Consider the following 12,687-nt stretch of genomic DNA (forward strand, 5'->3'; position numbering starts at 1 on the left):
GCATTGTCCAATGCACAGGGCAGGATGTGCAGTGTCTGCCTGACTTTGATGGACTGCCACCAGAAGGAGCGAACTCTGGCACAAGGGTGACCCCCACTTAGATGACCACAGGAAACACGCAGGTAAGGATGGGCAAACATGTCAAATTTGGTTTCTCTTTAGGTTTCTCAGTTTTTCCATTTCTACACATTTCCCCATTTTTCTTAAAAAGTCATGAAGACTGGCATTTATTCCTCCTAAAATACACACATTTCTATATAACTCTGCAAAGCACATTTTCCCCAAATACAACACATTTGTGTATGTTACCATCACTAATAGAGGCATTTTTAAAATAAAATGCACCCTCCCAGTGTATGCAGTTTCGTCTAAATTCCTGGGCCAGAGGACATTTCAAAATTTGGGAGCAGTGTGAATTTTGAAGGAGGGCTTCGTTGAAATGCGATGCAAATTTTCACGGAGTTTTAAATTCAGTTATTGATGTTGAAGAGGAAAGGCCCCTGAGCAAACACATTCAGAACTTCATGAGAGTGGAAATCTGGCCTTTACTCCTGATATAGCAGAGATGGAGGGACGACACCCTCCTTCTAGATGATGTTGGACTCAAACTCCCCTTAGACTCAGACACAGATGATGGGAGTTGGGAGTCTAGCAATATCTGGAGGAAGGCCATAGGTTCCCCACCCCTGAACTGACACATGTCCCAACCAATCACGGGTCACATATTAAAGCAGGGAAGGGGAGCCTGTGGCCCACCATATTGTTGGGACTTCATCTCCCGCCAGCATGGTTGGGGATTATGGGAGTTGTAGTCTAACAGCATGTAGACTGCCACAGGCGCCTTACCCCCCACGATATAGCCCAGAGCAACACAAACCATGTGGGCTTTGGATGACGCAGCTCCAAGATCGGGAGTTTGAAGTCCCAGAGAACAAGGAAGAAAGCGTATGTGCTTGTGTGAGGGCAACAAAGTCTCTTTTTCTCTCCCACCTTCAAATCTCAGAAAGCCATGGGGAAGTCCCTCTCTAGTCCTTAGCTTTCCTGCGCTCTTCTTGCTGGTTTCCTCTCTCCTTGAAGTAGGAACCAGTCAACACTTGTGTCTTTTAAAAGCAGAGGCGGGGAATCTTTTTCAACGGCAATGGGGTGCAGGGGACACAAGGCGTATCCTAGGAGGCGCTTCCAGGTGACTCAAAGTTCCTGGAGACAGAGAAATTGATGGCCCTGGGAGCCTCATCCAAATCAGAACTGCTCTTTTGCAGAGGAGATAACCAGGAGCCCATGGCTGTGCAAGTGTCTGCTTTATTAAAGAGACGTTTTCAGAAACAGACAAGGACAGGCCGGCTCTCTCTCTCGGCTGAAGGGGGCAAGCGAAGCTTGTTGTGCTGAGACCCAGGTTGGTAGGGGGGAATGGGACACTGACATTCCAGCGCATCAACGGCAAGTAGACAAAAAGGAAAACAGGGGCCCTGGCCCGACCCACGGTGGCAAGCAGCCGTTTCGTCACGACAATCCAAAACGGCACTGCAGAAATACAGCGGTCCCAACGTGGCTGTTTTACAACCCAGCTGCCTCTTGCGCTCGTGGCTGTGGACCTTCGCTTCTTCCTCGCTGGCTGGAAGGTAGAGATGGGGAAGATTGCAAGGCAAAGCAATGGGGAAGAATTGAGAGAGGGAAATGATATTGGAAAAGGGGGGAAAGGAGAGAAACAATGTCCCCACGGTGACAGAGGATGGAGGACGAGGCGCCAGAGTTAATAAAATGGCTGAAAGAAGCCACTCTGCTCGTTCTCGGTGCCTTCGGCGGGCAGTAGGGAGAGAGAGGCGTGCCTGGGAGGCTGAGTCTTTTTAAATAAATAAAAGAGGTAACTGAATGATATATTTACAAGACCACACAGGGTGGGAGAGGGAAGGGAAAACTCAAGTCGCTCCCCACCCCAAAGCAGCAACATGCTTCACACAGGACTGTCCGCTGAAACGCCACCTGGCAGCAGCTAATGGCAGCCCAAGTGCGCAGGCAAAATAAAAAAGGCAGGGTGAGAAGAGTCTTCTTGGTCCTGGCAGGCCAACCGACAGCAGGCCAGCGCCACTGAGAAGGGAGAAAGCCCTCGCCCCGTTGTGCATCGAGGGTGAGGATCACAGGGTGCTCTCCAGCGTGTTGTAGTTGTCCTTAAAGCTCTTGAGCTCCAGGAAGTGCTTGGCTCTTTTGCTCTTCTGGCTGGAGGGCAAGTAGGTGACCTGGATGGTGGTTGGGCCGGAAAGGTCAGGCGAGAGGGTCAGGTCCTTGGCTGCGGACTGGTGCTGCCGCTGGCTGCTGCCTCCTCGGGCCTTGACGCTGCGCCGGAAGAGAGGGGGAGAGGGAAATGAGCAGTTGCCGGATTAGAGAGCGGCTGCATAAGCGCTGTATCCGGTGAAGCTCATAGATGCAACTAACTTGGGTTTGTTCATTTCAGGAAGAGGAGATGCCGGGGGCTGAACCCACGGCCTTCCTTTTGCGAGGCAGATGATCTACCGCTGAGCTATGGCTCTTGCAAAGTGTCGCCCGTTTGTGCGAGGGATTTACAGGTCTCCCAGCACACCGCACGGTTCTCCCAGATGGAAGAAGGCGATTATCATAAGCACAACCCCAGCCCCAGGACTTACATTGCCGCCAGCTCATACAGAGCTTCCTGGTACTTGAGGAATTCTGTCTTCCCGAAAGTCTGGGAAACAAACACACAAACACAAAAGTGGGTCAAGAATATCAGGTGGTTTAGCATTGTGGGTCATGCCTGCCCCGGAACATCTCACTCTCTCTCCCACCTATGAAGCATAGAGGCAAAAAGAAGACATAAAGAATTCAGAGTACAACAGCATCAGGCGCACCCCTCAGCCCGTTTCATAGAGAAATGTAGCTTTCTGAGTCCAAGAGAACGGGTGATTGCGGAGTGTTCCAACCCCGTTTAGCTGGGCATTGGAGAAGGGGCAAAAGACAGAGGCAAAAGATGGCCTTATCAGCAGCACACATGTCATGGGGATGGGGAGTCGGGGAATCTTTCACCGTGCAACATACACACACACGTCCCAAACTGAAGGCAAGGAACGTGATCTACAAGGAACATGTGGATTCTGTCAGCTAGGTATTGTGTCTATCAACACTGTTGTCAGAACAAAAAGCTAACCTGGCTGCTACCACAGTCAACACAGATTAAATGTGCATACAAACAGGAATGCCATAAGCAGGCCACCTCTGATCACGCCAAGGAAGTAAACGCCTGCATCAAAAGCAGGTGGCTGAGGATTCCCCCCCCCCCCAATAGCTGCATTCTTTTCTGGTTAACACATGCCAGCAGTGGGTGGGGCCAACGGCAAAAGTGGGTGTGGCAACAAATGTAAAATGTTAGGTAAAGGTAAAGGGACCCCTGACCATTAGGTCCAGTCGTGGCCGACTCTGGGGTTGCGGCGCTCATCTCGCTTTATCGGCCAAGGGAGCCAGCGTACAGCTTCCGGGTCATGTGGCCAGCATGACTAAGCCGCTTCTGGTGAATCAGAACAGCGTGTGGAAACGCCATTTACCTTCCCGTCGGAGCGGTACCTATTTATCTACTTGCACTTTGACGTGCTTTCGAACTGCTAGGTTGGCAGGAGCAGGGACCGAGCAACGGGAGCTCACCATGTTGCGGGGATTCAAACCGCCGACCTTCTGATTGGCAAGTCCTAGGCTCTGTGGTTTAACCCACAGAGCATAGTAGTTACACATAGCACTCTTGATTCACCACCCAGAGAAGGAAGTTCTAGGACACCGGGCAAAAATATCAAACAAGGGCACAAATCAGGCAGCTGGGGGATACGGATGGGAAAGAGGAGGAGAATCCAGAGGGCCAGACCAAGGTTGTATTTGTGTCCCCCCCCCCCCAATGTTCACTACCCCGATCTAAAGGGGAAAGGGGGCAGGGCCCAATTTAAGGCTGTCTGCCACAGGCAGAAAAGGAGAAGCCAATGCTTTCAGTGCTAGTGCATCAGTTTCCCCCAGCCCAACGCCCTCAGGGATTAAAGGAGTTGTGGTTTAACAACGTTCTTGGACTCCCGTCAACCTCAGCAGTCAGCATGGCCAATGGTCAGAGATGATGGGAGCGCAGTCAAGAGTGCTCAAGATGCTTTTCAAGTCCCAGAGTCCCGTTCCACAGCACTCTGGGCAGAGACTACTCACCCCTGTGCCATAACGGGCGCTCTCGTACCCATCCAGGAGTATGTCAATCAAAGTCTTGCGGACGCCTTTGAAGGGGGTGCTGGAGTTCCGAAGGTCCACCAAGTAGGCCCGGAAGTTCTTCCCGATCAGGGATCTGGGGTGCCTGCCTTCAGATGAGAAGGGGATCTCTATGGTGTGTAGGGGGGAACAGAGAGAGTGTGAATACGAGCAGGAACTGCAGCCATATGTTTCCATATACTGACAGCCACCAGGCCAGACAGCTTAACATTTGTTTCCTTACCTGAATCCCTGATGGCATCCAAAGCCTTCATCCTGTACATGTAGTTATAGCAAACTGCAATAAAAAAAGACAGCCCAGAGGCCTGAGTCAGTTTGGCATCTCTGTGAACATTCATGCCCTCTTCTCCTACCCCCTTGGCATGAATTAGGAAACAGTACATGGGCTTCGAGGCGACTCCAGTTGAAGGAGGCGAGTGTCGTCGTGAGACAGCAGCCGGGGCTCATACTTGATGTCCTGAACCCGCGATAGTCGGATGTCAATCTCTTCCTTCAGGCCCTGAGCAGGTAAAGGGGAAGGGTCAGAGGTGAGGGGCACGGCACACACACTCACTCTCTCTCTCTCTCACTCTGCCTGATCTGGAAGGTCTTCAGCAAAAGCAGAGCCAAGAAAAGCCCTTGGCCGGGACCCCAGTGGGAGAACACCAATCAAAATCTTTTTAAATGAAATGGAGTGTCAACACAAGGGGGCTTGTGAAGAAGGCACAGCAGAGACTGTACTTTTTGAGAATACTAAGGAAAAACCATCTTCCGCAGAAACTGCTGCTTGCCTTCTGTCACTGTGCCATTGAGAGCGTGCTCACTTATGGCTTATGTGTGTGGTACGGAAGCTGTACTACCCAGGACAGGATGGGGTTGTGCAGGGTTGTTAAGGCAGCAGAGAGCATTGTTGGCTGCCCACTCTCCACCTTAGAGCAGATTTATGCCACAAGGTGCCATAGGAAGGCACTGGACATAGTAAAAGATCCATCGCATCCTGGTCACTGTCTCTTCGAGCTCTTGCTGTCGGGACCGAGATACAGGACGATGAAGACAAGAACAAGCCGTCTTAAGAACAGCTTCTTCTCCAGAGCGATCTCGGCCCTGAATGGGAAGCCTGGACTTTGAAAGTCATCTAATCTCCCTTGCTGTATTATACTGTATTGTTTAATTAGTGTTTTTATGGAGCAGTCAAGTAATTTCGTTGTCCCCGATGGGGGCAATGACAATAAAGATATTATTATTATTATTATGAATATTGCAACAGCGCTGCCAATCTCCCTTCCTGGGAAAACTCTAAGTGCCAACCAGACATCGGTGATTGCTTTGGGTGAAGTTTGAAGATAGCCACTTCCAGGTAGGAATGCGGAAGATCCAACAGACCAATAGCAAAGCTCGTTCTCTGGGCGTTAACCCATAGGCAGGAAAACAGCACCGTCAGAAAGGGCCTTAGCTCAGTGGGTAGAGCACCACCTGTTTTTCAAGTGGAAGGTCCCAGGTTCAATTTCTGGCACCCCCAGGCAGGGCTGAGAGAGAAAGACTCCCTGCCTGAAGTCCTGGGGAGTTGCTGCCAGTCAGGATAGACAATACTAAGATAAATGGGCCAATGATCTGACTTGGGATAACATACTTTCCTATCTTCCTATTGAGGCAAAAGAGGGAGGGGCTAGTCAGCTTATATTATGCTGTGATAATAAAATGGGGGTAGGGAGAACAATGCTTGTTGACTTGAGCAAAACGATATAGTACAAAGAGATAATAAACAATAATAAATATTGTCATGTCTTCAGAGTTTCCCCCTGCCAGTAGTCATTTCATTTTCTAAACTAAACATTCCTAAACACTTATTAGGGCTGGGCGATATAACAACTTATTGCCCAAAACTGGTCTGAAGTCCATATCGTTATATCAGTTTCATAATTTCTGACCTGGCAGTATATTGCAAATCATTATGAGTGTTTGCTAGGCAAAAAATCACAACGCGGTAAAAGCTGTAAAGCCAGCCAATGCTCCATCCTTATTTCAGACACTGTAATATATCAATATATCGTGCGGTTTAGCTGCTGATGTATCACAATGCTGAAAACCAGATATCACCCAGCCCTAATACAGTACTTATTTTTATTTATACAGCTCAATTCCAGGACCTTATGCTCGCAACCAGAGGTTATAAATCAACCAGGGTCAGGAAGCTTTTTCAGTCAGAGGGCCACATTCCCTTTCAAGAAAAACGAACATCATATTTTAGCTGCAGTTCATTCATTTTCAACCTTGCATTCTTGTTATCAAAAAAGCATGCCTAGACATTCCATTGTTGCGCCTGTAACCTAAGTTTAAGGTGCCATTGAGCTCCTAGCTTTCATATCTCTGTTTCCAATGCTGCTCCTGTGGTTTCCAGCAATCCTCCAAGAATTTGTCTCTTTGAAAGCCATCCAGGTTGGTGACCCTCCCTGCCTCCTGTGGAGCGAGTGCAATTGTGGAACTATGTGCTGCACAAAGCAGCACTTTATTTTATCTGGTCTGAGTCTTGTGTAGGGAGAGAATCCCAAGGGACAAGGAGAGAGGCCAGGAGGGCAGCATACAGCTCCTAGACTCCGAGGTTCCCCAGCCCTTCTAACCCTAAAACAGGGTTGCCTGCCAACAAACCTTTGGTGCGTGCTGCCCAACTGGCACATGGGGGCCACGGCGGGACTTCATGGCGAAGCGCATGATCTGCCTCTTGACAAATATGAAGAGTAGCACAAAGACCTGGAAAAAGGACAGAAAAAAATGCTGAAACAGTATCACAGACCTGAAGCAATCCTGACCCCTTCCCATAATCTGCCCACAGGGATTTACTTCCTCCACGCTTATAAAGTATCGATAGTGAGAATACATTGCACGCAAGCCAGCAAAGCGATGCTGCGGCACAAGAGGCCGATACAATTGTGGGCTGCCGTCAACCTGGGCATCATGCCCAAGACGTGAGAAGGCACCACAGTACTGAGCACTGGAAGAGCTGGTTTCCCTGCAGGGCCTGTTCTAGGCAGTCAAGACCCATTCAAGGAAAAAGAAAGCAAAAATGGAAAGGATTCAGTGAGAGTTTTGAATCTGCAGAAGGATCCCTTTGTGTGGAATGTGAAACTGGAAGAGTTTTGACATTGTAGCTCCAAAAAGCTGGAATTCTGCTGCCCGAAAGAGGCCCACTTCCGTCTTTTTCCGCAGGTGGCATCAACCTAAGAGGGATCTGCAACACGTCCAACCTGCCCCACAGATGAAATGAAAGACATCAAGGTGTCCGTGTAGCGCTGGAGAGGGCTAACAAAGGTCGCTCCAGTGCAGAATCCTAGAGTTGGAAAGAATCCCGAGGGTCATCTAGTTCAACCCGGTGCAATGCGGGAATCTTTTGCCCAACATGGGGCTCGAACCCACGACTCTGAGAATAAAAGTCTCATGCTCTCTAGTAACTGAGTACAAGCTTTCGGGTTGGTATGTGTGAGGGGGAAACTGATGCCGCTGCAGAATTTGTGAAGCTTTCTCAAAACGCCGCGGCTTCTTTGCAGGCTGTTCCGGCTGCTGCTACCTCGCAGGGTTGTCGTGGGGGCAAATCTGGGAGCTCCTACCTCACAGAGTTGTTGTGAGGGGAAATCTGGGACGTGGGTGGCGCTGTGGATTAAACCACAGAGGCTAGGACTTATCGATCAGAAGGTTGGTGGTTCGAATCCCCACGACGGGGTGAGCTCCCGTTGCTCAGTCCCTGCTCCTGCCAACCTAGCAGTTCGAAAGCACGTCAAAGTGCAAGTAGATAAATAGGTACCACTCCAGAGGGAGGGTAAACGGCGTTTCCGTGCACTGCTCTGGTTCGCCAGAAGCGGCTTAGTCCTGCTGGCCACATGACCTGGAAGCTGTACACCGGCTCCCTCGGCCAATAAAGCGAGATGAGCATCGCAACCCCAGAGTTGGCCATGACTGGACCTAATGGTCAGGAGTCCCTTTACCCTTTACCTCGCAGGATTGTCGTGAGGGCAAATCTGGGAGCTCCTACCTCACAGGGGCAAATCTGGGAGCTCCTACCTCGCAGGGGCAAATCTGGGAGCTCCTACCTCGCAGGGGCAAATCTGGGAGCTCCTACCTCGCAGGGGCAAATCTGGGAGCTCCTACCTCGCAGGGGCAAATCTGGGAGCTCCTACCTCGCAGGGGCAAATCTGGGAGCTCCTACCTCGCAGGGGCAAATCTGGGAGCTCCTACCTCGCAGGGGCAAATCTGGGAGCTCCTACCTCGCAGGGGCAAATCTGGGAGCTCCTACCTCACAGGGGCAAATCTGGGAGCTCCTACCTCGCAGGGGCAAATCTGGGAGCTCCTACCTCGCAGGGGCAAATCTGGGAGCTCCTACCTCGCAGGGGCAAATCTGGGAGCTCCTACCTCGCAGGGGCAAATCTGGGAGCTCCTACCTCGCAGGGGCAAATCTGGGAGCTCCTACCTCGCAGGGGCAAATCTGGGAGCTCCTACCTCGCAGGGGCAAATCTGGGAGCTTCTACCTCGCAGGGGCAAATCTGGGAGCTCCTACCTCGCAGGGGCAAATCTGGGAGCTCCTACCTCGCAGGGGCAAATCTGGGAGCTCCTACCTCGCAGGGGCAAATCTGGGAGCTCCTACCTCGCAGGGGCAAATCTGGGAGCTCCTACCTCGCAGGGGCAAATCTGGGAGCTCCTACCTCGCAGGGGCAAATCTGGGAGCTCCTACCTCGCAGGGGCAAATCTGGGAGCTCCTACCTCGCAGGGGCAAATCTGGGAGCTCCTACCTCGCAGGGGCAAATCTGGGAGCTCCTACCTTGCAGGGGCAAATCTGGGAGCTCCTACCTCGCAGGGGCAAATCTGGGAGCTCCTACCTCGCAGGGGCAAATCTGGGAGCTCCTACCTCGCAGGGGCAAATCTGGGAGCTCCTACCTCGCAGGGGCAAATCTGGGAGCTCCTACCTCGCAGGGGCAAATCTGGGAGCTCCTACCTCGCAGGGGCAAATCTGGGAGCTCCTACCTCGCAGGGGCAAATCTGGGAGCTTCTACCTTGCAGGGGCAAATCTGGGAGCTCCTACCTCGCAGGGGCAAATCTGGGAGCTCCTACCTCGCAGGGGCAAATCTGGGAGCTCCTACCTCGCAGGGGCAAATCTGGGAGCTTCTACCTTGCAGGGTTGTTGTGAGGGCGAAACGGGAGAACAGAAGGGCATGAAGGGATAACCGAAATAGCGACGGGGCCAAAGGCGTGAATGGCAAAAAGAGAGACCCGGGGAAAGGAGGGGAGGCGCGTGTTGCCATGGCGACGCTGCGGTCTCCCCCCCCCCTCCACGCGCGCCCTTCACGGGACCCCCCCCCCCAGCGCCTGGCCTCCCCTCCCTCCCTTCAGCGCCCCGAGAGGGACCGCCCTTCCTTCGCCGCTCTTCTCAGCCGCGTTCGCTCCGGCCGCCTTTCCCGCCCGGCGCTTGTCCTCACCAGGCTCCCGTAGGCCATGATCAGCACCACGTTCACCCCGGAGAGCCAGTTGCTGGACTGGGGAGGGGGGGAGGAGGAGGAGGAGGAGGACGAGGAGGAGGTCGAGGACGCCGCCATCCCCGGCCCTGGCGCCTGGCCCGGCCCGGCCGCCCGAAAGGGCCACACAACATGGCGGGCGCCGAAGCCGGCCTGCGCCCCCGTCACGTGACGCGGTCCCTAACACCTCCCCGCTCGACTTCAGACTCTATGGTTTCCGGAGGGCGGGAGAAGAGGCGCGTCGGGTCAGGTGACCGGAAGGAGGCGATAACATACAGGGGAGGAGACATAAAAGAGAGTGTGTGTTGAGGGGGGCGGAATAATAGCAAATGCAGGACTGAGGGAAGCGGGTTTTGGGGAGGGGGCTGGGAATGTGAGGGTCACGTGGCCCGGCTAGTGGGGGAGGTTACAGGGGGCGAGTGAAGAGCTGGGGTTACCCACTGAGTGGAATGTGAACGCCATTTCCGGTTCCCAATGGGACGTCGCCACGTGCAGGACCAACTCAGAGAGAAAGGGATAGGGTCAGTAGGTACACAGGATTTTTGTAACAGAAAGGGAGATCTGTGCGCGAGATAGGGCCCATTCTCTAATTTATGAGGAGGCAATTGGCGGCCCTCCGGTTGTTGTCAGTCTCACATCCAGCCAGGCCAGTGGTCAGGGATGATGGGAATGCTTTTGAATTATGGTGGTGGAGGAGACTCTTGAGAGTCCCATGGACTGCAAGAAGATCCAACCTCTCCATTCTGAAGGAAATCAGCCCTGAGTGCTCACTGGAAGGACAGATCCTGAAGCTGAGGCTCCAATACTTTGGCCACCTCATGAGAAGAGAAGACTCCCTGGAAAAGACTCTGATGTTGGGAAAGATGGAGGGCACAAGGAGAAGGGGATGACAGAGGACGAGATGGTGGGACAGTGTTCTCGAAGCTACCAGCATGAGTTTGACCAAACTGCGGGAGGCAGTGGAAGACAGGAGTGCCTGGCGTGCTCTGGTCCATGGGGTCACGAAGAGTCGGACACGACTAAACAACAACAACAACCCACTGTACTGCTAGTTTCCACCTAACCCATGCCCTAATGTTCAGTCACTTTTATTGTTTTATAATTTATAGAAATATGTAAAGATCACTTAATCAGAAAACTTTCTTAGTTGTGCAGTTAATAAACTAGGAAGAAAACACAAAAGCAGCAAAACTTAAGAAACAAAGGTAGTTAACTAAACTATTCTGCTACGCTACACAAGTTTCCTAGTTGAAGTCCTCTCTCCGCCGCCTCCTCAAAAAAAGGTCTAAAACAACAACAGTTTTATTAACAACAACAACAGTTTTATTATTTGTACCCCGCCCATCTAATTGGGTTGTCTGACACTGAGTTGCACCCAGTGCTTAGTTCTCAAAGCAGACCCATTGGAGTCAATAGACATGACTAGTATAACAATAAATTCAATAAACAAACAGCTTAGGCTCATGAATTTCAATCAGGGTCTACTCTTGAGTAAAACATAGTTCTACGAAACCCGCCGCGTCCAACGAGAACCGGAAGTGGCCGCTGGCGATAACGGCTCCCTATCCTACAGACGCACCTCCCCTTTTTCATTCTTGGCCATGTGAGTTCTGGCAGGGAGGCGTCACGTGGTTCCTTTAAGAAGGCGGGGTCAGGTTGCGAGGGGCGGGGTTAAGAGTGCGAAAGCGCGCCGGGGATAAAGCCGAAGAGCGGGCGGGCGGACTCTTGACGGACAACAGCAAAGGGGGCGTGGCCCGGCCTCCCTCGCCGCCGCCCGTCACGTGACGCGGGCCGAAGCCGCGCCGCGGCCCTCCCTCCAATCCCCGCGCGCGTGCGTCACGTGGTGGGGGCAGAGGGGCGGCCCCGCGGCCGCGTTGGGTTAGTTGTCAGTGTGTGTGGCGGCGGCGGCGGCGGCGGAGGAGGCGGTGGAGACTCAGGTAAAGTTGGCGGCCGCGCCGGGAATTGCGCGCGGGCCCTTTAAGCGCCGGCCCCGCCCCTTCCCCCCCACCCCACCATATCATAATAATAAATTCCTTCTTTAATACATACTTATATATGTATATCTATATTTTGTGAGGGGATTTTTTTTCCTTCCCCTCCCCTGGGCTTCAAAAAAGGAGCTTTCCGTGGAGGGTGAGTAGAAGGGGGAAAGTCCGGCCGGCAGGAATTGTTCCAGGAGGCGGCGGAGCTGCTGGGCCTTCCGAGGGAGGGAGGGGGCGAGGGCGGGGGAAGGGGGCGTGAGGAGGGGAGAGTTCCGGTCCCGAGCGCCACCGCGGCCTAGTCGGCCAGAGCGAAGCCGGGGACTTGCGTAGCGCGCCAGGCTGGGCCAGGGAGGGGCTGAGTCGGGCTGAACCAGGCGGGACCGATCCCCCCCCCCGCTCAAACTTCTTCGAGGTCGATCCTTTCCCCACAACCTCTGGGTAGGTAAACTACCCCCCTTCTTCTTACTATGGTTATTACTCTCATCACTATTTTTAAAACATTCCTCCTTCTCTTCCTCGCCCCACCTTGAGGCCCTCTGGGCTGTTTCCGCTTCCAGAGAGCTCCGTGGACCGGGGAAAAGAGAAAGAGGAGTCTTTCTTTCCAACTCTCCCCCCTCCCCAACCACCACTCTAAATCCTTTACCGCAAACACAACCCCACCCTTGACTGCAAGCTGATCCTTCTTCCCGGACAACCAGGCCTGGGGGGAGCTTCCTGCGATCGAGGCGGGGGAGACTTTTCTTTTCCTCTCTAGAAAGCCGGATCCATTGTTCGTTCCCCCCAAGACCGCTTGTTTCTCTCTCCCCCGCTCCCCACCAGGATGTAAAAAGCTGGTAAATCTGGCTGGTGGCGGTGGCGAACTGTGAGAGTTAGACGACTTCTCTTTTCTGTCCCCACCGCCCGCAGATCTGTAAACATTCCCCAAGTAGCTCTTAAAAACCTGCACGTGGAAACGATTTAAAAATAAAAAAGTCAGGGGAGGAGAG

The 12,687-nt window shown here is 52.8% G+C and overlaps 2 protein-coding genes across 14 annotated transcripts in view; one reads left to right on the forward strand and one right to left on the reverse strand.

Annotated features, from left to right (window-relative positions):
• Positions 1-1,283: 1,283 nt before the first annotated feature.
• LOC309520577 (protein C1orf43) lies at positions 1,284-9,853 on the reverse strand. The gene is made up of 7 exons (XM_082202542.1): positions 9,684-9,853; positions 6,868-6,969; positions 4,624-4,741; positions 4,466-4,519; positions 4,186-4,352; positions 2,640-2,698; positions 1,284-2,331 (listed from the first exon to the last, which is right to left on the reverse strand). Exons 1-7 carry the CDS (start codon positions 9,798-9,800, stop codon positions 2,133-2,135), a joined length of 816 nt encoding a protein of 271 aa, XP_082058668.1. The 5' UTR covers positions 9,801-9,853; the 3' UTR covers positions 1,284-2,132.
• A 1,683-nt stretch (positions 9,854-11,536) lies between these two features.
• The window catches only part of UBAP2L (ubiquitin associated protein 2 like), a 48,643-nt gene continuing 47,492 nt past the window's right edge, over positions 11,537-12,687 (forward strand). For all 13 annotated transcript variants that reach the window (XM_082202075.1, XM_082202082.1, XM_082202080.1 and 10 more), the window contains exon 1: positions 11,537-11,656. The gene's annotated coding sequence lies outside the window, so the exon portion shown is untranslated. The remainder of the gene's footprint in view (positions 11,657-12,687) is intronic.

This window comes from Podarcis vaucheri (assembly GCF_965113315.1).
Source record: "Podarcis vaucheri genome assembly, chromosome: 16".
Lineage (NCBI taxonomy): Eukaryota > Metazoa > Chordata > Lepidosauria > Squamata > Lacertidae > Podarcis > Podarcis vaucheri.

Excerpts from the sequence above, each read along its gene's own strand:
- LOC309520577 (XM_082202542.1), bottom strand. The coding sequence starts at position 9,800 with ATGGCGGCGTCCTCGACCTCCTCCTCGTCCTCCTCCTCCTCCTCCTCC. Across the intron at positions 4,353-4,465 it reads GGATGCCATCAGGGATTCAG|AGATCCCCTTCTCATCTGAA; the intron begins GTAAGGAAACAA and ends TACACACCATAG. Across the intron at positions 2,332-2,639 it reads CTGTATGAGCTGGCGGCAAT|CGTCAAGGCCCGAGGAGGCA; the intron begins GTAAGTCCTGGG and ends CTTCCGGCGCAG.